The sequence below is a fragment of the Neovison vison genome, chromosome 11 (genome assembly GCF_020171115.1).
Source record: "Neovison vison isolate M4711 chromosome 11, ASM_NN_V1, whole genome shotgun sequence".
Classification (NCBI taxonomy): domain Eukaryota; kingdom Metazoa; phylum Chordata; class Mammalia; order Carnivora; family Mustelidae; genus Neogale; species Neogale vison.
In genome coordinates this window covers 124,671,250-124,696,191 of record NC_058101.1, presented here as the reverse complement: position 1 = coordinate 124,696,191, position 24,942 = coordinate 124,671,250, and the positions used below count along the sequence as shown (strand labels likewise).

General features: G+C 38.3%; 1 protein-coding gene across 1 annotated transcript in view; it reads left to right on the top strand.

The window, feature by feature from the left end:
• DCHS2 (dachsous cadherin-related 2) overlaps positions 1-24,942 on the top strand; it is a 261,399-nt gene that overhangs the window by 201,028 nt on the left and 35,429 nt on the right. The window contains exon 13 of the mRNA XM_044224647.1: positions 3,784-4,641. Coding sequence (XP_044080582.1) covers positions 3,784-4,641 — 858 coding nt within the window. The remainder of the gene's footprint in view (positions 1-3,783; positions 4,642-24,942) is intronic.

Here is a 24,942-nt window from a genome sequence, read left to right as displayed (position 1 = left end):
GTGACTTTCATACAAATATAAAATTAACAATTCCTGAAGATTTTTTTCTTTAAGTCATTGATTAATGAGCAAAGTGAAAAGATGTTAAAATTGGTCCAAGGAGAATTCTAACACACACACACACACACACACACACACACACACACACAGGAAATAAGGAGTTCTGAAATGCAGATGAGGTCTATCTGCAGGACAATAACAAATGATACTCCACTAGACACAATTAATTTGCATTTCTTGGACAAGAATCACTATTATTAGTTTTCAATAATTTACAGAGTGATAAAATATGTGGAACAAAGCTAATTCAAATAGCAAGGCCAGACCTGATATTCACTAATCTTTTTTTTTCTTTACTCTAGCACACCCAGTTATCTTTTCCTCCCATTTCAAATTGTTTCACCTCAAGGACCCAGTTATTATGCCTAACAACATTGCATCACCAATGCTTCCCCAGCTGCATCCAGCATCACTTCCTTCCCACCATCCCCCATCACAGTCTGGCTTCCAAAGTCTCTGCCCATCCCTCGCTCAACTTACCCTTAGTGGAATCTTGAAAACCCATGTACTCTCAACAACATATTTTTAAGTAATCAACTAAAAATTTTTATTGGAAGTTTAATTAGTGTCTCTCAGAATATCATAAATATTGACACATTATAATAAAGACTATATCACCTTTTAAAAATATCAAATAGTATAAAAAATACTTTTTAAAAAAATATATGCAAACCACTTCCCAGGCAAGGGAAAGCTCCCATTCAAGGTCAAGCCAAGCTCCTTACCTGCTCTCACTCCCATGAGCCCTGCACAAGCCAAGGTCACCTGCAGGGCCAGGCTCACAGCTGAGACTTCTGTGCCCTCAGACACCGAGAGATTCAGAAATCTTTCCAGAAGCACTCTGGACCTGCAAAGCCACCTGCCAAGGCATCATACTTAAGAGACAGAACAGAGAGAATGCGAAAGGTAACAACATTAAGGAATGTGGAGGGGCACCTAAGTGGTTCAGTCAGTTAAGCATTTGCCTTTGTTCTCCTCCAGTCATGATCCCAGGGCCTCGGGATTGAGTCCCTAAGTGGGGAATCTCTGTCCAGCAGGGAGTTTGTTTCTCCCTCTCATTCTTTCTTTCTTTCTTTCTTTTTTTTTTTAATGCTTGTTCTTTTATTTTTAATTTTTTTTTTATTTTTTAAGATTTTATTTATTTATTTATTTGACAGAGAGAGATCACAAGTAGGCAGAGAGGCAGGCAAAGAGAGAGGAGGAAGCACGCTTCCTGCTGAGCAGAGAGCCCGATATGGGGCTAGATCGCAGGACCCTGGGATCCTGACCTGAGTCGAAGGCAGAGGCTTTAATCCACTGAGCCACCCAGGCACCCCTCTCCCTTTCTTTCTGCCTATTATGCTCCCTGATTTTGTTCCTTCTTTCTTTCTCTCTCTCAAATAAATAAAATCTTTAAAAAGAAGAAAAAAGGAATGTGGAAAGACAAACACATAATTTTAAGTGATTTCTCAGGCAGAACAATTTTAGCAATAAGAATATGTAAACTGAGCTTCTGGAAATTACCTTAACACTACCAGTTTCCAAATACTCCTTAGAAAACTTCATATAACCCCAGGGTACTCTGACCTCATTTTAAACACAACTGGTCTAAACGTCCTTCACTCTTTCACCTAAGAGGCATCATGATTCCTTTACCCTTCCTCCTTACTTTTCTCTTTAATATCTTTGGGATGTGTCCACTTCCTCTATGCATGTATTCATTTAGAACCTCCCGGTTGCTCAAGCTGATTACTGTAATAGTCTCTAAACTTTTCCTGTATTCTAACCAAGCTTTGACATTGTCACCCAGCCCTCTTCCTAAAACAGAAATGTGATTCATGACCCTTTCCCTTCTAAAATCCTTCAGGAGCTCCCTATGGATGTTAAGGCTGACTCTTCGGCAGTATACACAGGATGCTTCATGGTTTAATGCCCTAAATTTATGTCTTCCCAGGTGCCAACCCTCTCCCTGCTCTCTCCATGCAAACACCCAGGGAACCCTGTGCTCTAGTTACACTAAAACATTTGCAGGTTTTAAGTCTTCATATTTCTAAAGCTCCCTTTAGGCTCCCCCTCTGCCTAGAACACACTTTCCAAAACTTTTAGCCTGGCCCCCTCTGCTTTAGGAACCAGTTTTGATGCCACTCTTTCTAATAAGCATTCCTGCCCATCCTAACACAAGACTGCATGTCCTTTGTAGTGCTTCTGGGCACCCTGTGTGTATGATTTTCACACCACACTTTAATATGCCAGTACTGACCCCAATTCCTCATGCACTGGAAATGTTTGGAGACAGAGATCATGCCTTACTGTCCTCCCATTCTCAGCATCCGACACACACATAGCGTGTTCTCCTTAAATGTCTGCCAAGTGAATGAACCATTTTATCAATGACGAATGCCACAGAATCGTAGGTTTGTCTGATCACCCCTATATTTGGTATACAATAGTCATGTTTTATGAACAAAATACAAATGCAAGTCCCTTCTCCTCAGCCCCCAACACTACTTACGGCTGTTGTTTTCTTGAATGCTGTCCTACTTCTTCTCCACATGCCACTGGCAGACTCCAGTAAAATCCCACTTTTTTCTTTTTAAGGTTTTATTTATTTATTTGACAGAGAGAGAGAGAGAGAGTGAGAGTGAGTGAACAAGCAGGGGGAGTGGCAGAGGGAGAGGGAGAAACCGGCTCCCTGCTGAGCAGAGAGCCTGATACTGGACTCAATCCCAGGACCCTGGGATCATGACTTGAGCCAAAGGTAGACACTTAAACGACGGAGCCACGCAGGTGCCCAGATCCCACTCTATTTGGAATAGTGTGCTTGATCCAAGAATATGTCCCTCTTCCAAGATACGGCCAACAAGTCTTTGAACTACATTTTTTCCTGACTAATTTTTAAGATGACTTTAAAATATCTTTGAAGGCTTTTTGTCTCTGTGTTCATATTTAACTTTTATTCTGCTTGGTACCATAGGCAAGAGTAAAGTGAAGATATTTCTGGAGGCTACAAAGAAGAATAAAACGTTGTCATTCCTTATGTTAGGGAAGAAACAAACAAGTGTTCCCCATCTCTTACAGAAGTGTTATGATTTATGCACAAGGCACACGGAGAGTGGAAGAGAATCACACTTCATCCACAATACTAGTATCAACATGTTGATTTTTTTTTTTATTGCTATCTAAAAATGGGTGTTATATCCTGTTTCTTATCCCTGCCTGGTATTGTTTTATTTCAAATAAAACATACATTTTACTCATCTCAAGAGGAAAAATATATGAATATAAAAAGTTGTAAAAAATCCATACTGCTGCAAATCAGTCAAAGCAAGTGTTCTAATTATTTCAATTTAAGAGAAAAAGTGAATTATATTATTTTGTTTATCCCCTGATAATAGAGGCTTCATGAGGGCAGGACTTTATCATGATCACTGTTATATCCTCAATACTTACAAAAGTGTTAGGATATGATAATCATGAAATAAATATTTGTTGAAAGAATGAATCCTATGTATATATATATGAGATATATGATACATATCATATATATGTATACATACTGGATATCATATATATAATATACACATATATATGATGATGTATATATACATGATATATATACAATCATATATGACTAATACATATGACATATATATGAATCATATATGTATGTATATCTAGCTAGCAAAAGGCTGCTACTTCTTCAATTGGAATGAATGTTGAATTTGAATGTGTTTTCTTTAACAGAAGGAAATAAGGATGAATACTTTGCTATCAATGAGACATCAGGGGAACTCTCAACCACTCGTGCTTTGGACCGGGAGCAAGTCAGCCATTTCACCCTGGTCATCCTGTGCTCTGATCTGGGGGATCCACCAAGGAGCTCTCTAGTGCAGTTGCAGGTGAGGGTTTTGGATGACAATGACCATGGCCCATCCTTTCCTATGCTGCATTACCAGGCCTCCGTGAGAGAAGATGCCCAAGTGGGAACAGAGGTTCTTGTGCTGTCTGCTGTGGACAGGGATGAAGGTCTGAATGGACAAACTGAGTATTTCTTGGTGGATGAGGCTTCGGGGGCATTCACCATTGATGCCGTGGCAGGCACATTGAGAACCCGCTGCACCCTGGACCGAGAAGCCAGATCTCAGCATACGTTTAGGGCTGTGGCCAGAGACTGTAGTGTCCAGGGATCAAGAAGCACCACGGTCATTATAAAAGTACATGTCACCGATGTAAATGACAATGACCCAGTTTGGGAGCAGAACCCCTTGGAGATTTTTCTTTCCCCCCAGTTACCTACTAACCAGACGACTGCTATTCTGACAGCCAGTGACCCCGACTTGGGACCCAATGGAACTGTCATTTTTAGTTTTGCAGAGACCCAGTCAGTGTTTTCTATTGATAAGTATACAGGAGAAGTTCAACTTCAGCACCACCCATCTTTGGAATATTTCCCAATCTGGCTGCAGTTACAAGTTATGGACCAGGGGGTCCCAGCTAGGACAACCGCTGGCCTCTTAGTCGTTCACATGCAAGGAGAAGATGTAAAGATTTCCTTCAGCCACCATCTGTATAAAGGGAATGTGACTGAGAATTGTGATGAAGGTGAGTGTTCCCTCAAGTCTTTATGTGTTGTACCAGTTTGGGCAAAGTGATTAAAACTAAGAATTATACAAGACTGTGATTGTGGGTTCAGTCACAAATTTCTGAGTTCAGCAAACTTTTGTTATGCCAATGTTCACCCATAGTATAGTATTAGAACAGTACCTTCAAATATAGTAAAATACACACACACGTGCAAACCTTTAGAGACAACAGAGAGTAAAAATACTGAAAAATAAATCATCTAGGGCTTTTAACGTTTGAGTTAACATCAGTTTACAACCTCAAAAAAACCCTTTATATAAATGTATCTGAATTCCTTAACAAGTGTACATTTCCTAAAGTACTTTCTTAGAAGTACAATAAAAAAGGAGATATGGGGGCACCTGGGTGGCTCAGTGGGTTAAGCTGCTGCCTTCTGCTCGGGTCAGGATCTCAGGGTCCTGGGATCGAGTCCTGCATCGGGTTCTCTGCTCAGCGGGGAGCCTGCTTCCTCCTCTCTCTCTCTCTGCCTGCCTCTCTGCCTGCTTGTGATCTCTCTCTGTCAAATAAATAAATTAAATCTTTAAAAAAAAAAAAAAGGAGATATGTTGTGATTAAAGGCTTGGGCTCTGCCTGAGTTTAAATTTGAAGTAAGCCATTGCACCTCATTGGGTAGTCAAAGCTGTCTGAACCTCAGTTTCCTAATCCATAAATTGGGGATAAGAATCATGCCTACCTCATTAGGTTCTGGGAGGTGAATAAGCCAGTTCACGTAAAGCACTTAAGACAGTGTAAGACACACGGTAAGCATGTAGTAAATAGAAACTACTAATACAAGTATCATTATTCATTTTGATACACTCAGCAGTGGCTTTTGAACAGTGCAGTAATATCTGATCCTCAAAGAATTCAGCACAGTTGAGACCAGGCTTTTGTGAACAGAAACTATTTTACCTAATAATGCTGGATTCTTTTCCAATTACTTCCTTACATTTATGCCATAACAGGAAATGTAAATAAAAAATCAGTTTTAATTATCTTTCTAATCCCAAAGTGAAAAAACTTCCTGTAGATACTTGTAAATTAAAATACACTTGACCTGGGTAATTATATCTAACTAGAGAGTGAAGAGATGAATCTACTGATTGTTTCCACCCACAGGCAAAGCACATGGACTCGAAGAGGAGGAGCTTGATTGCTAAAGGTGTGCAGTGTGCTGTGCACATGCTCTTGGCACTTTTTCTTTGAGTTTTGTCATTTTGTCATGATTCAATTTCACTTTCTCCATACCTGCAGAAGGCATTTTTTAAAAAAATTTCTTTTCAGTGTTCCAAAATTCATTGTTTATGCACCATACCCAGTGCTCCATGCAACATGTGCCCTCCTTAATAACCACCACCAGGCTCACCCAACCCCCACCCCCACCCCTCCAACCCTTAGTTTGTTTCTCAGAGTCCGTAGTCTCTCATGGGTCGTCTCCTCCTCTGATTTCCCCCAACTCACTTCTCCTATCCATCTCCCCATGTCTTCCGTGTTTTTCCTTATGCTCCACAAGTAAGCAAAACCATATGATAATTGACTCTCTCTGCTTGACTTATTTCACTTAGCATAATCTCCTCCAATCCTGTCCATGTAGATACAAAAGTTTCCACAGTTTGGTGACTGTGGCATTGCTGTTATGAGCACTGGGGTACAGATGACCCTTCTGTTCACTACATCTGTATCTTTGGGATAAATACCCAGTAGTGCAATTATAGGTTCATAGGGTAGCTCTACTTTTTTTTTTTTTTTTTAAGATTTATTTATTTATTTATTTCACAGAGAGAGAGAGAGAGAGAGAGAGAGCAAGAGAGGGAACACAAGTAGGGGGAATGGGAGAGAGAGAAGCAGGTTTCCAGCCAAGCAGGGAGCCCGATGCAGGGCTCGATCCCAGGACTCTGGGATCATAACCTGAACCAAACTCAGATACTTAATGACTGAGCCACCCAGGCACCCCTCTATTTTTAATTTCTTAAGGAATCTCCACACTGTTTTCCAAAGTGACTGCACCAACTTGCATTCCCACCAGCAGTGTAAGAGGATTCCCCTTTCTCCACATCCTCTCCAACACAAGTTGTTTACTGTCCTATTAATTTTGGCCATTCTAACTGGTGTTAGGTGGTATCTCAATGTGGCTTTGATTTGAATCTCCCTGATGGCTAATGATGATGAACATTTTTTCATGTGTCTGTTAGCCATTTATATGTCTTTTTTGGAGAAGTGTCTGTTCATGTCTTCTGCCCATTTTTTGACGTGATTTATCTGTTTTGTTTGTGTTGAGTTTGAGGAGTTCTTTATAGATCTTGGATATCAGCCCTTTGTCTGTACTGTCATTTGCAAATATCTTCTTCCATTCCGTGGGTTGCCTCTTTGTTTTGTTGACTGTTTCCTTTGCTGTGCAGCTTTTGATCTTGATGAAGTCCCAGAAATTCATTTTTGCCTTTGCCTTTGGGGACATATCTTGAAAGAAGTTGCTGTGGCCGATGTTGAAGAGGTTACTGCCTATGTTCTCCTCTAGGATTCTGATGGATTCCTGTCTCATGTTGGGGTCTTTTATCCATTTCAAGTTTATCCTTGTGTACGGTGTAAGAGAATGGTTGAGTTTCATTCTTCTACACATAGCTGTCCAATTTTCCCAGCACCATTTATTGAAGAGACTGTCTTTTTTCCACTGTATATTTTTTCCTGCTTTGTTGAAGATTATTTGACCATAAAGTTGAGGGTCCATATCTGGGCTCTCCACACAGTTCCACTGGTCTGTGTGTCTGTTTTGTGCTAGTACCATGCTGTCTTGGTGATCACAGCTTTGTAGTAAAGCTTGAAATCAGGCAACGTGACATTTTTCTGAAATTGATTTATTTATGTCAGAGTGAAAATATCTATGTTACACATATTATACTGCCTTCTCTATGAAAAGAGAATATTCAGTTTAACACTGAATATTAAATTAGGGTTATTTTCAATTGCAGGTTATTAACTTGACTTTGACCCTTTTTTGGAATTATGATAATCCCATAGGTTGCTTTCCTCAGAAGACCTCTCATTTCTAAATTATCCTAATTTAGAATTCTAATTCTAAACATAATCAAAAGTCAATTGCAGTTATCTCAATTAAAGGAAATAATAGTGACTTCCAAACTAAGTCAGAAATTTCCAACTTACATTCTTTCTTTTTTAAGATTTTATTTTTTTATTTGAGAGAGAAAGCGAGAGACAGAGCATGAGTGAAAGGGGAGGGGCAGAAGGAGAGGGAGAAGCAGACCACAGAGCAGTAAGCCCTATGTGGGGCTTGATCCTAAGACTCTGGGATCATGACCTGAGCCAAAGGCAGATGCTTAACAGACTGAGTCACCCAGGTGTCCCAACAACTTATATTCTTATGTGTAATGAGACTTCCATAGAAGCGTTACATGTTAAACAAATGAGATACTCCCTAGAGCTATATTTCTATTACTCTTAAGAGGCATACATTCCAACACTGGAGCAGAGCCTGATGGAAAGTAAAGTTAACATTTTCTAAATAGTATAGCGCAAAATACAGTACATTAATCAATCTTGAAATTGATCTGATAAAATTGTAGAATTTTGGGGTGCTGCGGTGGCTTAGTTAAGTGTCTGCCTTCAGCTCAAGTCCTGGAATTGAGTCCCACTCAGGCTCCTTGCTCAGGCTACTTCCCTCGCTTCCCCTGCTTCTTCTCCTGCTTCTCCTCTGTCTCCCACACTCATGTCAAATAAATAAATAAAATCTTTAAAACATTACAGAATCTTTGAGCCCAGCCTTCCGTCTGCAGTACAGATATGAACATTTCTCTAAACATCTTTGATATTCAGTCTTTCCATCTCTCCTTGAATATTTTGGTGACTGAGAGTTTAGAAGGGTGGTTCTTGAAATTGGGTGTGAAGCAAATGATTTGTAACTCTCTCATGAAGGTTCTGCGTCATTAGGTCTGAAGTCCAAGAATTGTTTCTAACAAGCTCTGCAGGTGATTTGACTTCAGGGCAACATTGGAAAATCTCTTCATTTGGGAAGTCATTTGTATGTGGAACCTTGCTCTGCATCCTTTCAGTCTCTCCATAAATCTAGTTCTGCCCTCTGGAACACTCCACTGCTCTACACAGTCACTTTCCAGATATTTTATTTGCTCTTTCCATGAAGCATTTTAATTTCATTTATTTATTTATTTATTTATTTAAGATTTTATTTATTTGACAGAGATCACAAGTAGGCAGAGAGGCAGGCAGAGAGAGAGAGGAAGGGAAGCAGGCTCCCCACTAAGCGGAGAGCCCAACGCGGGGCTCGATCCCAGGACCCCAAGATCATGACCCAAGCCGGAGGCAGAGGCCCTAATCCACTGAGCCACCCAGGCACCCCTGAAGCATTTTTTTAAAAATGAGTATCCAGTACCAGGTACTTTTCTACTGGGATATATTGGTGAACTAATCCTTGAGTAGCAGGGACAGACGGACAGTGTCAATGAACCTGATAAATAACTATAGTGTATTTAGACGGTGACAAGAGTCATTGAGTAAATAAAAAGCTGAGCAAGGGAAGAAGGAATTGGGAGGTCTGAAGTGAGGGGCAAATTGCAGTTTTAAATAGTAGGTAAGGGCGGGCATCATGGAGCGGGCGCATTTGGGCAAAGACCTCAAGAGAGGAGACAGTATATTTGGAGGTAGAGTATTTAAAAAAAGAAAATGTAGTGGTAGCTTTCCTGGTTTGTTCAGTAAACAGCAAAGAGGACTGTGTGACAGGACCAGAGTAAGCAAGAGCAAGAATAATAGGAAAGGAGGTCCAAGGACTAACAGACCACCTGGGGGACTTTGACTTAACGTAGTTTCCCCTTCTTTAAGTCATTCAGTTGTCCTTCACATAATATGGTTTCCAACCACTACCATTGAATGTTCACATCCAGTATAAATTCAGCAGAGTAATAGGCATTAAGTATATTACTCCTCAAAAGAATGAGTCTGGATGTCATCATTGTAATCACACTTTGTGATGTTAGTGAATGAAATTTCTAAATATCAAGTAACATGCCTGGGCTTTCTCTAAGTGCTAGAAGATTCTTTCTCAAGTCACCCAGAATCAACTTGTTTGCAGAATTAAACCTAAATAAGAGTCAATATTTAAAGCACCCCAGAGAAAACATTTCAATATGAAATTAAGTTATGGATTAGCAAGTATAACATTTGTGGTTGAATTCAGGAGTGAATTTAAATCACACTAATAAAAATTGCTATGGGAGTGTAAGATTTGCACCTGTTTTCATTTTTGCCATGTGCTGTTCATTGTTATGTCATAGGTTCACTCTGTTGATAGGAGGTGACCCTTATGGCAGGAAATGACCTTGATTTTAGCATCTTGCCCCTCACTCAGGCAGTGTCTCATCAAATCTGCACGCCTTCATTGTACTTGCAACCATCACTACTGGATTAATCAATATGGTTAAGAGTAACCTAGTCTGAGATAAAAAGTGAGTGCAGAAAACAGTGAAGAACAAATTACTTTCTCACCTCTGAAGGTGTGCCTCCTGTTTGAGCTTCAGTCAGGAAAGCTAATGAATTAATGGATAGGAAGCCTTCATCCTGCTGTCCACATCACCTTTTCCTTTCACCTCCAATAGGAGCTGTCCTTCTTAATCCTCTTGTATTTAGAATTACTGAATTAAATTTAACTGTTACTTTTTAATAACACTTAAGGCTCTAAAAATCTATATATTAAATCTTATACATTAAGACAACTAGAAATACTTGTGGTTGTATTATGAGTATGTGGAATGCATAAACATTCAGGTAGGTATATTTCAAGACATCTGAAGCAACAGGTTGGGACCTTGCTGAGAAGAGTTAACTATGACGTATGAAGGTCATAAAGTCTACACTGAGAGAAAAACTCAACTTTGCATCAAACAGGAAGGAGAAAGAGAAGGAAAAGATGACAGTTAAGTAGGCTGTTGAATTTGATTAGATGCCATTAACCTACACCTGGTTCAGCAAGGTTTCATAACCTCCTGTGAAAAACACTGACAAGGTGTGTAACATATTGATGGACATTTCAAGCAGGCCAAAGCTTCACCTAGACCCAAATTCAGTTCAGACTGCCAGATCGTATAGACATCAAAAGGTGTTTTGTTTTGTTTTGCTTTTAAATTCCAGTGGTTTTAAAAGACTGTAAATCCATTGATTAGTGCTTGAATGGCCTTGATATAAATTATTTAATAATTTTATAGCTTTCAGGATTATTTCTTCCCACAAATGTCTTCAGTTTTAAACTTTTTTTTTTAAAGATTTATTTATTTGAGAGAGAGAGAACGAGAGAGAGAGAGTGCATGCAGTAGGGAGAGGGGAGAAGGAGAAGCAAACTCCCCAGTAAGCAGGGAGCCAGATCATGACCTGAGCCAAAGTCAGACTCTTAACTGAATGAGCTACCCAGGCACCCCTAAGTTTATTTTCAAATGAAAAAACATGTGCTTATTGGAAGTTTAAATTTTCTGTGGGTTACTCAAATATCTTACCACTAATTATCACTTGACATCATGAATGAATTATTTTTTGTATTATCATATATTTTCATCATCCCAAACTAATTTTAACATTTAAATATTCTTTTAAGAAAATGAAAAGTTAAAATAAGTAACTCAGATGTATTTATATTTGTTTAAATTTCTTTCTTGGAAAGGTCACAGGTTTGAGTCTTGATTAACATTGCATTCATCTGGGGTGCCTGGGGCACTCAGTTAATTAAGCCTCTGCCTTCAGCTCAGGTCATGATCCTGGGGTCCTGGGATCAAGCCCCTTGTCTGGCTCCCTGCTTAGTGGGGAGTTTGCATCTCCCTCTCTCTCTGCCTGGCACTCCCCCTGCTTGCACGCTGTCTTTCTCTTTCTGACAAATAAGTAAATAAAAGTCTTAAAAAAGAACAGACATTGTATTCATCAACTGACAACGTTAAACTTAACATCAACTGTTAAAATGATAACTAGCTCAGTGTATAGTTCCTGTTTGAAAAGCAGCTCTTTTATAGGTAAAATCTCTTTGAGAGTTGGTCATGATGTGTTCAGTTACCCAAAGAGTCACTCTCCCAGATACCTTTTGCCTCCAAGAGAGAGGCTGCCTCTACACTAATGGGGAAGAGAGTTGAAAGCCAAGTGATTCCCCTCTCTTTACTCTTGAGTCTGTTCCTCTTTGACCCAGGTGGGAGGAAATTGAACTGCCCTGAATTTTTTGAAGGGAAAAATAAACCACTTCATTGTATGTGGTGTTTCAATCCATTAAACAATTTAAATGAACCTTCTAGAAGCCAGCATTTATTTCTTGTTTCACTTTCAGTGCTCTGATGATGAGGCTGAATCAGCAGCACAGTCTCCAGTGAGGACTGTTTACAACTTCATGTATTTCTTTTAGTTCCCATGAGGGAGGAAAATGACATTATTAATGGTGTGGGTACTGTAGTTGAAAGTAAATGCTCAGACCTTAAAAATGTTGAAATAAAATTAAAACACGATGACCCATGGGGGCATTCTAACTAGTCAATTATGTTTATTTAATTTTGTATCATATACAAATCTAATCTTGGTGGCTCAGCGGACAACCCCTTCTCTGGTCTTCTTGCAACTGATCCAGTAAATTTGGGCTCTTTCTTGGTAAGCCAGGCACATGGATGTGGCAGATTGTGTGAGAGAAGTTAGTGTAGCTGAGTGGGTCACACTCACAGTGAACAAGCTCTCTTTCTACTCCTATAAAGTGGACAGGATAATGATTTCCTCACACGGCTACTATAAGGATTAAATGAGGCCATACACTGCTTGTCATTGTTTTTATTGTTCTTATTGCTATCCTCCTCTGTCTCAAATCCTTCATTGAATTCTCTCAGGTTCACTGGGTACAAATTCCTACCAGAGCAATTAGTTATTACATAGCTATTCTATAAAACAGTGAAATACTTGCAGTGTTTAAATCCCCATTATTTCCTTCTGCTCTGTTCTGACTCCAAACAAGATAATAATTGTACTTTTTAAGGTGACAAATTTCCCATAACTGTGGAAGTTGTGGGAAGAATTCCCATAATTTATGTCATCCAGAACTTTGGAAAAGGGGCCAACATATACATTTTTATGATGATGAAAAAAAGAGAAGCAAATATTACCTGTCATCCCTTTTTCATTATTTTATTTAAGGCCAGTCTCATATTTTGAATGAAACTTGTTGGTGTGAGTGCTATCTAGCCAGCTGTTTACAAACAGAGTGGAATTTCCTCACCTTTCCTCCCACTAAGATAGCTCTGGAGGAGACAGAAAAGAATGCCTTAGAAGGGGTTAGCCTGTCTCAGATGGAGATAAACATCTTGGGGTACCTGCATGGCTCAGTTGGTTAAGACTTGACTCTTGGTTTTGGCTCAGGTCATGATCTCAGGGTCCTGAGATTGAGCCCCGCATTGGGCTACATGCTCAGCTGGGAGTCTGCTTGAGACTGTCTCCCTCTCCCTCTGCACCTTCTTTCATGCTCTGTTTGTCTCTCTCTAAAATAAATAAAACAAATTAAAAAAAATGATAAATGCTTTGTAAGGCAGCTTTCATCTTTGCCAATTAACCTGTCTTATACCTGGGCCTCAGCCATTATAGGTTCAAGACCTCATTTTATTAACAGGCCAGGGAGTTCGTCCCCCAGGGTTGGGACATACTAACAAATAATAAAGAGTCTGATACATAGGTCAGAATGTCAGTTTTTATGTATACGAAGAACTATGATTGCCAAGTGGATTACAATAGTTATGCCAGGATGATGCGGTCTTTCTTTGTAGAACAAAGGACACAGGAAGCCAAGCTCAAAATCAGATAGTTGCTTGTTAATCCTAAACAGTGTAGAGGCTCTTGTGAGCTTTCCAGTGTGATATTGATGGCCTTTAAATTACCAAAAGAGTGACAAAACAGCTTTTATATCCAGCTGACTTTGGAGGTCTGGTGAAGGCCTGGGGAGAGATCTGAGTTAGGAGGATGCTGTGGTAATCCATGTGGTAAATCACCATAGAGACACTTGGGGGGCTTTTAAAAATTACTACTACCTAGACATCCACAACCCCAACCAATTAAATGAGGTTTTTGAAGATATACCAGACATTGTGAATTGGTGGAAACTTCCACATAATTATGCACACAGGCCAAGGGAAGGGGTAGAGAGAAGGCCTGGAAGAAATCCAAAGTAATGGCAATATTTTACAGGGGTTGAAGTAATGTATCTACCAAGAGACTGAGGTTGGGGGGCTGGCAGGGGCACCACTGATAATTCCTGGGAGGGTAGTGTTGGACAGGAAAGTGATTCATTCAAAAAGCAAGAAGTGGTGGTCAACAATTGCTAATTGGCAGCAGAGATTAGATGAGATACAGACCGAAATGTCACAGCTAGCTCTGTCAGAGGCCTGTCCCCAAAGGGGAAGTGCATGAGGTGATGGGCTGTCACCCAGTACTCAAAGAACCTCTCTCACCCTTGGAGTTGAGGAGTGTTGCCTGAGGTAGTCTAAGGATGTCATCTTGGCATGAGGAGGTAAGAACATGGTAGAGAAGAAGGTACTTCTTAAAAAATTAAGTCTATGCATCAAATAAAAAGGATAAGATAATAAAATAAAATGACACAACTAGCCACATCAGGAGCTGGGAGAGTCCAGAAAGGAAAGTCTGGAGAACAAGTTTGCTCTGGTAAAACAGTTCAGAATTTGGCCAAGAATAGAAACCAGGAGCTGAGACCACCTAAATGCTCTCCAGAGTCAACTGTGGCTGTTTCCAGAAACTGTGTGCAGCCAAATAAAATTTAGTAACTTTGGAGAGGATGGGGAACAGTAGGGAGAATGAAGTGTCTAGAACTTTTATTTTAGAAGCCAAAGTACAGGGAAGTGCAGAGCAAATTGGGGAGGGGAGTGGAGAACTCAGTCTGTTTTCACAAAGCTGGGCCATGAAGGGTGACAAAGGAATGTGGCAATGGCTTGAAGAGTCCTGAAGATCAGAGCGGCATTTTGTTCTTTTTTCGAAAGCTGGGAGAGATTCGGATGTTTGTGATTGATAGCACTGTAAAGTTTACCAAGAAATGTCATTTATCTTTTAGTAAAGCAGAATAAAACATGTAAAAATATCAGGATTTCCTCTATTTCCTTTTTTGTTTTCAATTAGCATCTATTATTTCTGGATGTTGAAACTTGGTTTCAGATTTATGTATTACGAGGACAGCAGTACATCTTCCTAAAGCTGCGACAGTCAAATGGAATCATTGAAATAGTTTAGTACTGTACTCATTATGTGGCAACTGAAAACATATTAACAGGCATCTCTTTAATCTAAGTAAAGCACATTTTTTTAAGATTTTTTGGGAGACATTTGGATTGTTTCTTGAAGTAACTAGAAATATGCCAGATATCTAATAACTGAAGTCAAGAATCACTCGCATAGAAAAATTGTGCAACCTTTCTTTCTGGACACAGGCAGGCTCTGGATTCTGGCTGGCTTGGGAGCTGCAAAGAAAAAGGATATCTCTTGAAAATGAAGGAAATGTGAAGTCTGGTTATCTATCTAAGGATACAGACGAGACAGGGAATCACTGGCAAATGAGGGGAGACTAGCAGCATGGGGTCCACAGACAAGATCTGGAGTCTGATCCAATATTGAAGCAACACTGAAAATTCTCAAGCTCAGTCTTTAAATATAGTCTTCTGTAAAATCACAAAATTAAAGAGATAGTAGGAATATCAAGGAATCACTTTAGCACCTGCTTTTCTCTAAGTTGCTGTGAGTGCATTTCAAAGGATTCAATCTTTTTTTTTTCCCAATTTATTTATTTTCAGAAAAACAGTATTCATTATTTTTTCACCACACCCAGTGCTCCATGCAAGCTGTGCCCTCTATAATACCCACCACCTGGTACCCCAACCTCCCACCCCCCCGCCACTTCAAACCCCTCAGATTGTTTTTCAGAGTCCATAGTCTCTCATGGTTCATCTCCCCTTCCAATTTACCCAAAAGCACATACCCTCATAGATAATCCTCTTTTTAAAAAATTTGGCCACTAAAATCTGTAATCCATCTAAAAATACATTTCAGACTTAATTTTGTTTACTTCTCATTTCATGTATTAATTCTATATTGGTTTTCTTCCATATCTCTCTTTTCCTAAAGCTCATAAAAGGTCAATAAGCGTGTTGTATTGCTTCCTCTATTATTTCCTTAGGTGTTCACAAAAGCAAATGTGTTCAAGATTGCATACCATTTATGTTATTTAAAACATGGTTTTCATCTATTCACAAATTATGGAAAATTATTTGTTTTGAGATTTTCCATGCTTTGTCTCATCCCAAGGGTGAATTTTTTGGAAAGCTTTAGTAACATATGTTCAGTCATTTTTTGATGATGGGAAGGTGGGAGGGAAAAATCAACTTTTCTTCCTTTTTTTTTTAATTTGTGGTAAGGAACACATAACAAGATTCACCATCGTAAATAACCATTTTTAAGTGCACAGTACAATAGTGATAATGGTAGGCCCATCGTTGTGCAATGGATTTCTAGAACATTTTCATCTTTTAAAACTAAAACGCTCTACTCATTGGACAGCAGATCATTTCAACCCTTCCAGCCCCTAACAATCGCCATTCTGCTTTCAGCTTCTAATGGTATGGCTACTTTAGATAACTCATCTAAGTGGAGTCATAAAGTATTTGTCTTTTTGTGACTGGTTTATTTATGAAATCAAGGTTCCTCAGTGCCTATGACAGGATTACCTCCCTTTAAAAAAGATTTATTTAATTAAGAAAGAGTGAGTAAGCTGGGGGGTAGGGGAGAAGGATGGAGGGAAAGGGAGTGAATCTTAAGCAGACTCCCCACTGAGGGTGGAGCCCAAGTCCCTGAGATCCTGACCTGAACCAAAACCAAGAGCTGGTCATTCAACCAACTGAGCCACCCATGTGCCCCAGGATTTCCTTCTTTTTAAAGGCTGAATAATAATTTACTGTATGTGTATTATACATTTCTTTATCTACTCCTCCATCGAAGGACATTTAGGTTGTTTCTATCTCTTGGGTAAATAACATTGCAGTGAACATGGGTGTGCAGACATCTCTTTGAGATCCTGTTTTCAGTTCTCTGGATATACATTCAGTAGGATTTCTGGATCGTAGGACAGCTCTACTTTTAATTTTTAGAGAAACATTTATACTGTGTTCCATAGTGGCTATACCATTTTGTAAAACCACCAAGAGTGTCCAGGGATTCGAGTTTCCTCATATCTTCACCAACACTTGTTATTTTCTGGTTTTTGTTTTTGTTCTATAGCAGCCATCCTAACTGGTATGAGGTGATACTCATTGTGATTCTGATTTGATTTCCCTGATGATCAGTGATGTTGAGCATCTTTTGAAAAACCTGTTGGTCATTTTTATGTTATCTTTGGGGAAATGTCTACTCAAGTCCTTTGTTCATTAAAAAAATTTTTTTTTTGCTCATAGGTTGAAGAAGTGCTTTATGTATTTTGCAGATTAACTCACTACCACTTAGAGGGTTTGCAGATATTTTCTCCCTTTCCAAGGTTGCCTTTTACTCTGTTGATTGTTTCTTTTGTTATGTAGTAGCTTTTCATTTTGATGTTGTCCCATTCATCTATTTTTGTTTTGGTTGCCTGTATTTTTACTCTCATATCCAAGAAATCATTGCCAAATCCAATGGCAGGAAGCATTCCCCCTAAATCTTCTAGAAGATTTACAGTTTCATGTGTTACACTTCGGTTTTTAATCCATTTTGACCTAATTTTTGAATATCTGTTAAGGTAGAGGTCCAAATACATTCTTTTGAATGTGGCTATCTGATACCATTTGTTAAAGAGACTGACCTATCCCCATTGTGTAGCTTTGGCACCTTTGCCAAGATCATTTGAAAATATAGATGAGGGGTTTTTTCCTGGGATCTCTGTTCTGTTCCATTGGTCTCTCTGTATCTGTCTTTGTATCAGTGCCACACTGTTTTGATTGCCATATCTCTGTATGGCTCAAGTTAGTAAATGTGAAACCTGTAGCTTTTTTTTTTTTTCCCCCTCAAGAGTGTTTTGGCTCTTTGGAGTAATTTAAGATTCCATACATATTTTAAAATTCTTGTTTTCTATTTCTGTAAAAAATACTGTTGGAATTTTGATATGGATTATATTGATTCTGTAGATTGTTTTGTTCATAGTAAGTCTTGCACTCCATGAACAATAAGTCTTACACTCCATGAACACAGAATATTTTCCCCTTTATTTGTGTCTTCTATAATTTATTTTAGCAATATTTTGTAGTTTTTAGTGAACAAGACTTTTGCCTCCTTGGTTAAGTTTATCCTATTTTTTTTCATGCTGCTATAAATGGGATTGTTTTCCTAACTTCTTTTTCAGATCATGCACTGTTAGTGCATAGAAACACAGCTGATTTTTGTGTGGTGATTTTGTATTCTACAATTTTACTAAATTCATTCATCAATTCTGTGTGTGTGCACGCATGTGTAATCTATAGGGTTTTCTATATATAAGATCATGTCACTAACCATTTTATTTTTTATTCCAATTTTGATGCTTTTAATTTCAAAGCTTGATTTCTCTAGCTAGGACTTTCAGTACTATGTTGTACTGAAGTGGTAAGAGTGGGCATTCTTGCCTTATTCCTGGTTGAAAAGCTTTTGGATTTCACTGTTGAATAGGATGTTAGAGTTATGGGTTTTGCATCTATGGCCTTTATTACATATGGTAATTTATTTATGTTCCTAGTTTATCGAGTATGTTTATCATGAGTGTGTTGAACTTTGCCAAATGATTTTTCTGCATATATTCAGATGATCATGTGATTTTTATTCTTTATTCTGCTAAGGTGGTGTATCACATTGATTTTCATACATTGAACCATCGTCACTTCCCAGGGATAAATCCCACATTGTTATGATATACGATCCTTTTAATGTGCTGTTGCATCCAGTTTGCTAAATTGTATTGAAGATCTTGTCTTCTAGATTCATCGGGGATATTACTCTGTAGTTTCCTCATGGTATTTCTGGTTTTGGTATCAGAATAATGCTGGCCTCATAAAATATGTTTTCAAGGGTTATCTTTAATTTTTTGGAAGAGTTTGAGAAAGACTTGTGTTAATTCTTCTTTAAATGGTTTGTAGAATTTACCAGTGAAGCTATCTGGTCCTCTTTATAGAGAAGTTTTTGATTATTGATTCAATTTCCTTACTAGTTATACATCTCTTCAGAATTTTTTTCTTTCTTTAGACTCAATTTTGATAGCATGTGTGTTTCTAGAAATGTTTTCTTTTCTCCCAGTCTATCTTATTTGTTGGTGTATCATTGTTCATAGTAGTCTATTATGATACCTTTTGTTCTGTGGCATCATTTGTAATATCTTCTTTTCCATTTCTGATTTTTATTACTTGAGTCTTCTTACTTTTTTTGTCCAGGCTAAAGATTTGTCAGTTTTGCTGACTTTTAGTTTCAGGACACCTGAGTGTGTCAGTCAGTTAAGCATCTGCCTTTGGCTCAGGTCATGACCTCAGGGTCCTGGGATGGAGCCCCATGTCAGGCTCCCTGCTCAGCGGGGAGTCTGCTTCTCCCTCTCCCTCTCCTTATGCCCCTCCCCTCTCTTCGTGCTCAAGGGTGAGCACATGCTCATGATCTCTTTCTTTCTCAAATCAATAAATAAAGTCTTTTTAAAAACTCTAAGTTTTTTTTTTTTTTTTATAAATTTTTGTCTTGTTCTTTACTCTCTATTCCACGTATTTCTTATTTATTTGACAGAGAGAGACACAGCGAGAGAGGGAACACAGTTAGGAGGAGTGGGAAAGGAAGAAGCAGGTTTCCTGCCCAGCAGGGAGCCTGATGTGGGGCTCCATCCCAGGATCCTGGATTCATGACCTGAGTCAAAGGCAGTCGCTAAACGACTGAGCCACCCGGCTGCCCCTATTCCACTTATTTCTGTTCTAATATTCATTATTTATTTCTTTATGCCCACTTTGCTTTTAGTTTGTTCCTTTTTCTAGTTCCTTGAGTTGTAAAGTTAGGATGTTTATTTGCAGTCTCTCTTCTTTTTCTTTTTCTTCTTCTTTTTAAAGGTTTATTTAAGGGTGGGGGAGGAAGAAAGGGACAGAGGGGAGAGGAAGAGATAGAGAATTCTTAGTCAGACTCCCCGCTGAGCACAGAGCCTGATGCCAGCGGATCCCAGGATCCTAAGATCATGATCTGACCAGAAATCAAGAGTTGGCTGCTTAGCCGACTGAGCCATGCAGGTGCCCCTCTTTCTTCTTTTTGTAGTGTAGACATTTATTGCTATAAAATTTCCTCTTGGTCTTGCTTTTGCTACAGCCCATGTTTGGTATGTTGTGCTTTTGTTTCATTTGTCTCACAATATTATCTAATTACCCTTTAGCTTTCTTCCTTGACCTACTAGTTGCTCAAGAGTATGCTATTTAATTTCCTTATATTTGTGAATAGTCCAGTTTTCCTTTCTACTTTCATTCCATCATAATGTTTCTTGGTACGATTTTAATATTCTTAAAGTTGTTAAAACTAGTGCTGTGCCCTAACATGTGATCTGTCCTGGAGAATATTCCATGTGCTCTTGAGTGTATATATGGGAATGTGTAATACTTGGGAATGATTATTCTGCTGTTGTTGGCTGGACGGTTCTGTCTATGTCTCTTAGGTCCAGTTAGTCTATGATGTTATTCAAGTCCTCCGTTTCCTTACTGATCTATCTGGTTGCTCTATCCATTATTCAGAGTGAAGTATTGAAATCTTCTACTATTATTGTGTTACTGTCTGTTTCTCCCTTCAATTCTGTCAGTTTTCTTCACATATTTAGGTGCTGTGCTGTTAGGCACATATATATTTGTAGTTGCTGTATCTTCCTGGTGAATAGAACTTTTTATGTAACATTCTTCTATTTAGTCTGATATAAGCATAACCACCCTTACTGCCTTTGGATCCTATTTGCATGGACTATCTCCTTCAGTCTTTCCTCCTGCAGCCTATATCCGTCTGGATGTCTAGAGTAAGTTTCTAGGGAGGAGTATATACTTGGATCTTGTTTTTTATTAATCCATTCAGCTGTTCCATGCTTCTTGATGGGAGAGTTTCGTCCATTTACATTTTTAAAAAATTACTGATAGGGAAGGACTTGGTACTGCCATTTTTGAAGTATTTTCTGTATGTTTTTCATTTTGTTCTTCTTCTCTTCTCTTGCTGCCTTCCCTTGTGTTTCAATGGTTTTTTTTGTAGTGACACATTTTGAGTCCCTTATTTCCTTTTGTGTTTCTTCTATGGATATTTTTCTTTGTGGTTACCATGGGGATTACATAATACATCTTACAGTTTTAACAGTGTTTTAAACTAGTAGCAACTTAACTTCAATCATATCCAAAAAAAAATCTGTCCCTTTACTTCTCCTTCCCACCTTATGTTACTGATTTCATAAATACATCTTTTTATATTTTTATTCATTCAAATAGTTTTATAGTTATAGTTTTTTTATGCTTTTATCTCTTAAATTTTATACCAGAATTAAAAGTGATATATGCACCACTATTACAGTGTTATGAGATTCGGTATTTGTCTATATATTTACCTTTACCAGAGAGCTTCATATATTCATTCAGTGCCCATTCATCTCAACTGGAAGCTTTTAATTAACATTTCTAGTCAGGCAGCTTTAGTAGTGGTGAACTCTCTCAGCTTTTGTTTATCTGAGAAGATCTTTCTCTCTCATCTCTGAAGGGCAGTTTTGCTGGATATAGTATTCTTGGTGAACGTTTTTTTCTTTCAGCACTAGGAATATACCATACCATGCCCTTCTGGCTTGAAGTTTTCTTAAAAGTTTTTTGGACCATACACTGTTGTTGTTCATTCAGTTTCTCTATAGGGGATGAGGTTTTGGGCTTCAATCAGCCATCTTGCTGATCTCACTTCCAGCTTTCTTAAAGGTCTGAAATATGTTCAGCATTTCAGTGGCTAGATGATTAAAAGAGAATGAACAATTCAAAATCATCCAAACATTTAAAAAAATCTCAAGTCAGTCATCAATAAGAAAATTCTTGCATTGTTTAGAAGTGACAAAAGTAAAACTCTAGAAGTACTTACTATGAACAGCTCTGAATACAATGTTTGTATTATTATTTTACTTAAATACATCCACGAATATTGATTTTTCTAGCCACAGAACATTAACCATTACATAATTCTGTTAAATAGTTCATTGTTGCTGTAGATGGTATTAGTTTTTTAACTGATTGTAAAGAAGAAAAAAACAAGAACATTGAATGTATTATACTTTTTGATGCCATATTAGACTTATAGCAAAATTCATAAAAGCTTAAAATGCAAATTTTTCTGTATTTCACTTGCCTCATGGGAATTAAAGGTACAGTGTTGGTTTTCATTTTATTGTTTCTACCTTGGTATGAAATGACCAGTAATTGTAAATCTTCTCTAGATGCCCAGAGACAGACTTTCATCTAAAATGTGCATGGGACACTTAGGGGGCTCAGTTGGTTGAACATCTGACTTTTGATTTTAGCTCAGGTCCTGATCTCAAGGCTGTGAGTTCAAGCCCCAGGACAGGCTCCATGCTCCATGCTCAGATCAAGTCCCATGAGAGGCTGCTTGAAATTCTCTCTGTCCCTCTTTTTCTGCTCCTCTCCCAGTGAGCATGCTTTCTCTTTCTATCAAATACATACATACATACATAAAATGTACACAAAAAGCTGGGGTGTTTGGCTGGCTCAATGAGTGGAGCCTGCAACTCTTGATCTTGTGGGTTCCAGTCCCATGTTGGGTACAGAGATTACTTAAAAAATAAATCTTTAAAAAATAAATTAAGTAAATTAAGTAAAATTAGCATGGATAAGCCAAGACGTAGAAGGATTCAAGGTCTTTTAGTTATTTCCTCTTTTGGGGGGCAGTCTTAATTTTAAACTTCATCTGAGGAAGAACATATATAAATATTTGCAGCTCTTTGCCAACTTTAGTATATAAAGTATTTTGAATGGAATTCTTTCTGCACTAAAATTTCATTTGATATCATTAACATTTTATTTGTAGTAAAAATAAGATTATTCCTTTTATGAGGGAGTCCATATGTGATACTTTTTTTACAATTCTGTGCTCATCCTTGTTTTTTACATTCAAGTGAGCCCCATGTTTTGTTTTGTAATCGGGTGTATAATTAAAACATCCTAAGCTTCAGAGAAAAGGCTGTAAGCAAGATGGTACATCTCGCCTGCATAGCTATTTATCTTCTTACTGCCATTCTTGAGAACATTTGACAAGCCAGTGGAAATAAAATTTCCTGTGTTTAAAAATGAAATTGTATCAGGAAGTGCAGATTTGTGATTGAGCACTAAAGATAAAATAACCTGCATACTATAAAGGCATATTCCTGCTGAAAATGGAAGGCATTTTTGTATCAACAATATGTTTCCTAAAATATAATAAAATAAGCCTTAGATTATAGTGCAGCTTGAAAGATTCTGAACATGTGCAGCAACCTGATTCTGCCATGATTAATTAAAATCCTTCATGTTGTCACTAAATGGCTTTGAAAATGGCTTGAAAAGAACCACCATTTGGAAGGTTCAGTAAATGATTTTAAAACTTTGTCACAGTTTGTGTTGAACATAACATTTTTTAGAGAGCGTCATATATCCAGTTTGAGTCTTCCGGTTCTTTCTCCATAATGAATTTTATTTTATACCTTTTTGGTTTTGTGAACAATACCACATACTTGTTTCCTTTCGTATGTGATCGTTGCATTGGTCTTTGCATGTTGTGTTGAAAAGGCTCCTAGAGAAAATAGCATTTATTCCAGTGCCTTTTCTTTCTTCTCTTCTTTTTAGTGAAACCCTTTTAAGTATCCAGGAAAAAAAGTATCTATTGATTTGTCCTGGCTTAGAGATTATTTTTTTTTTTACTGTAACCTGTACAAGATGGCTTTCAAGCTTATTCCTTGGGGCCTGCACAGTAGAAGTCAATGTGGAAGCCCAGCAGAGGTCTTGAATAGGTGTTATGATTTTTTTTTTAATTGCTACAAATCCCACTCTCAGATAGTGTATTATAGCAGTGATTTTTAAATTTATTTAATTAATTTTTTAAAGAGTTATTTATTTATTTCAGTGAGAGAGAAAGAGAAAGAGAGAGCACAGTGAGGATGGGCAGAGGAAGAGGAAGAGAGAAATTCAAGCAGACCCTGAGCTGAGCATGGATCCCTATGTGGGGCTTGATCTCACCACCCTAACAGACCTGAACTGAAATCAAGAGTCAGAGGCTTAACCTACTGCACCACCCAGGCACTCTAGATTTTTTTTTTTTAATAATTGCTGCCTGTTTAGAAGGGCTGTGTAGGTAGAGAGGCGTTCTTCGAGCCTTTAAGGCTAGAACACTTCAGTGAGCATCTCCGTCTCTTACTTCCTCCATCCCCTCTGTTACCTCTTGCTTCTCATACTTAATGAGCACCCACTATTTACAAAGGAATAAACTTTTGATATATAGAACAATGTGACTGATTCTCAAAAAGGCGTGTAAGCATAAGAAGGCAGCCACTTTGTGGTTTTTCAAGCCTATGAAATTTTAGAAGCAAAACTAATCTAGTGTTGCACAAATATATAGAACAGATAGATAGGAAACCTTCTGTGCTTTCACTGAATTTAGTCCAATTTAGTGGAAAGATAAGACTGGTCCATGAATATGTTCAGTACAAGTCCATGGATGACAAATAAGTACCATAATCTAAGTGCTAGAAAGGCTGATAACAAAAAGGATAGATTCGTCTTCTCTATCAGGGATGGAAAATGAGCAGACTCGGGCCACAGCTGTGTTTTGTTTGACCCATATGATGGCTTAGTTTTTCCCCTACATTAAATTACTTTCTGACATTCACAAAAAGGGATATTTCTTGTGAAAATAAATATGAATTGTTGAGCTTCTCTTAAAAAGGCCAGAATTTCAAGCATCCTAAAGCCTGCTTCCCTCCCCTACTGGCAGTGATGCATTGAAGCTGAGTGTTTAGGCACATCAGATGGTCTCTGACTTCCTCCAGCCAACTGGCTCTTTTTTTGGTCCAAACTTCTTACTTTTACCCAAAGGCATCTGAGTTAATGATCCCTGCTCTGTTCTCATCTCTGACATCATGAAACATTTGTGTTCTTGTCAAATGCTTCTTTTTACTTTTCCACTTGTGCCTTGCTGACATCATCCTAAATCAGGCTCCCATTGCTACACACTCAGCAGTCATAGGGTCTC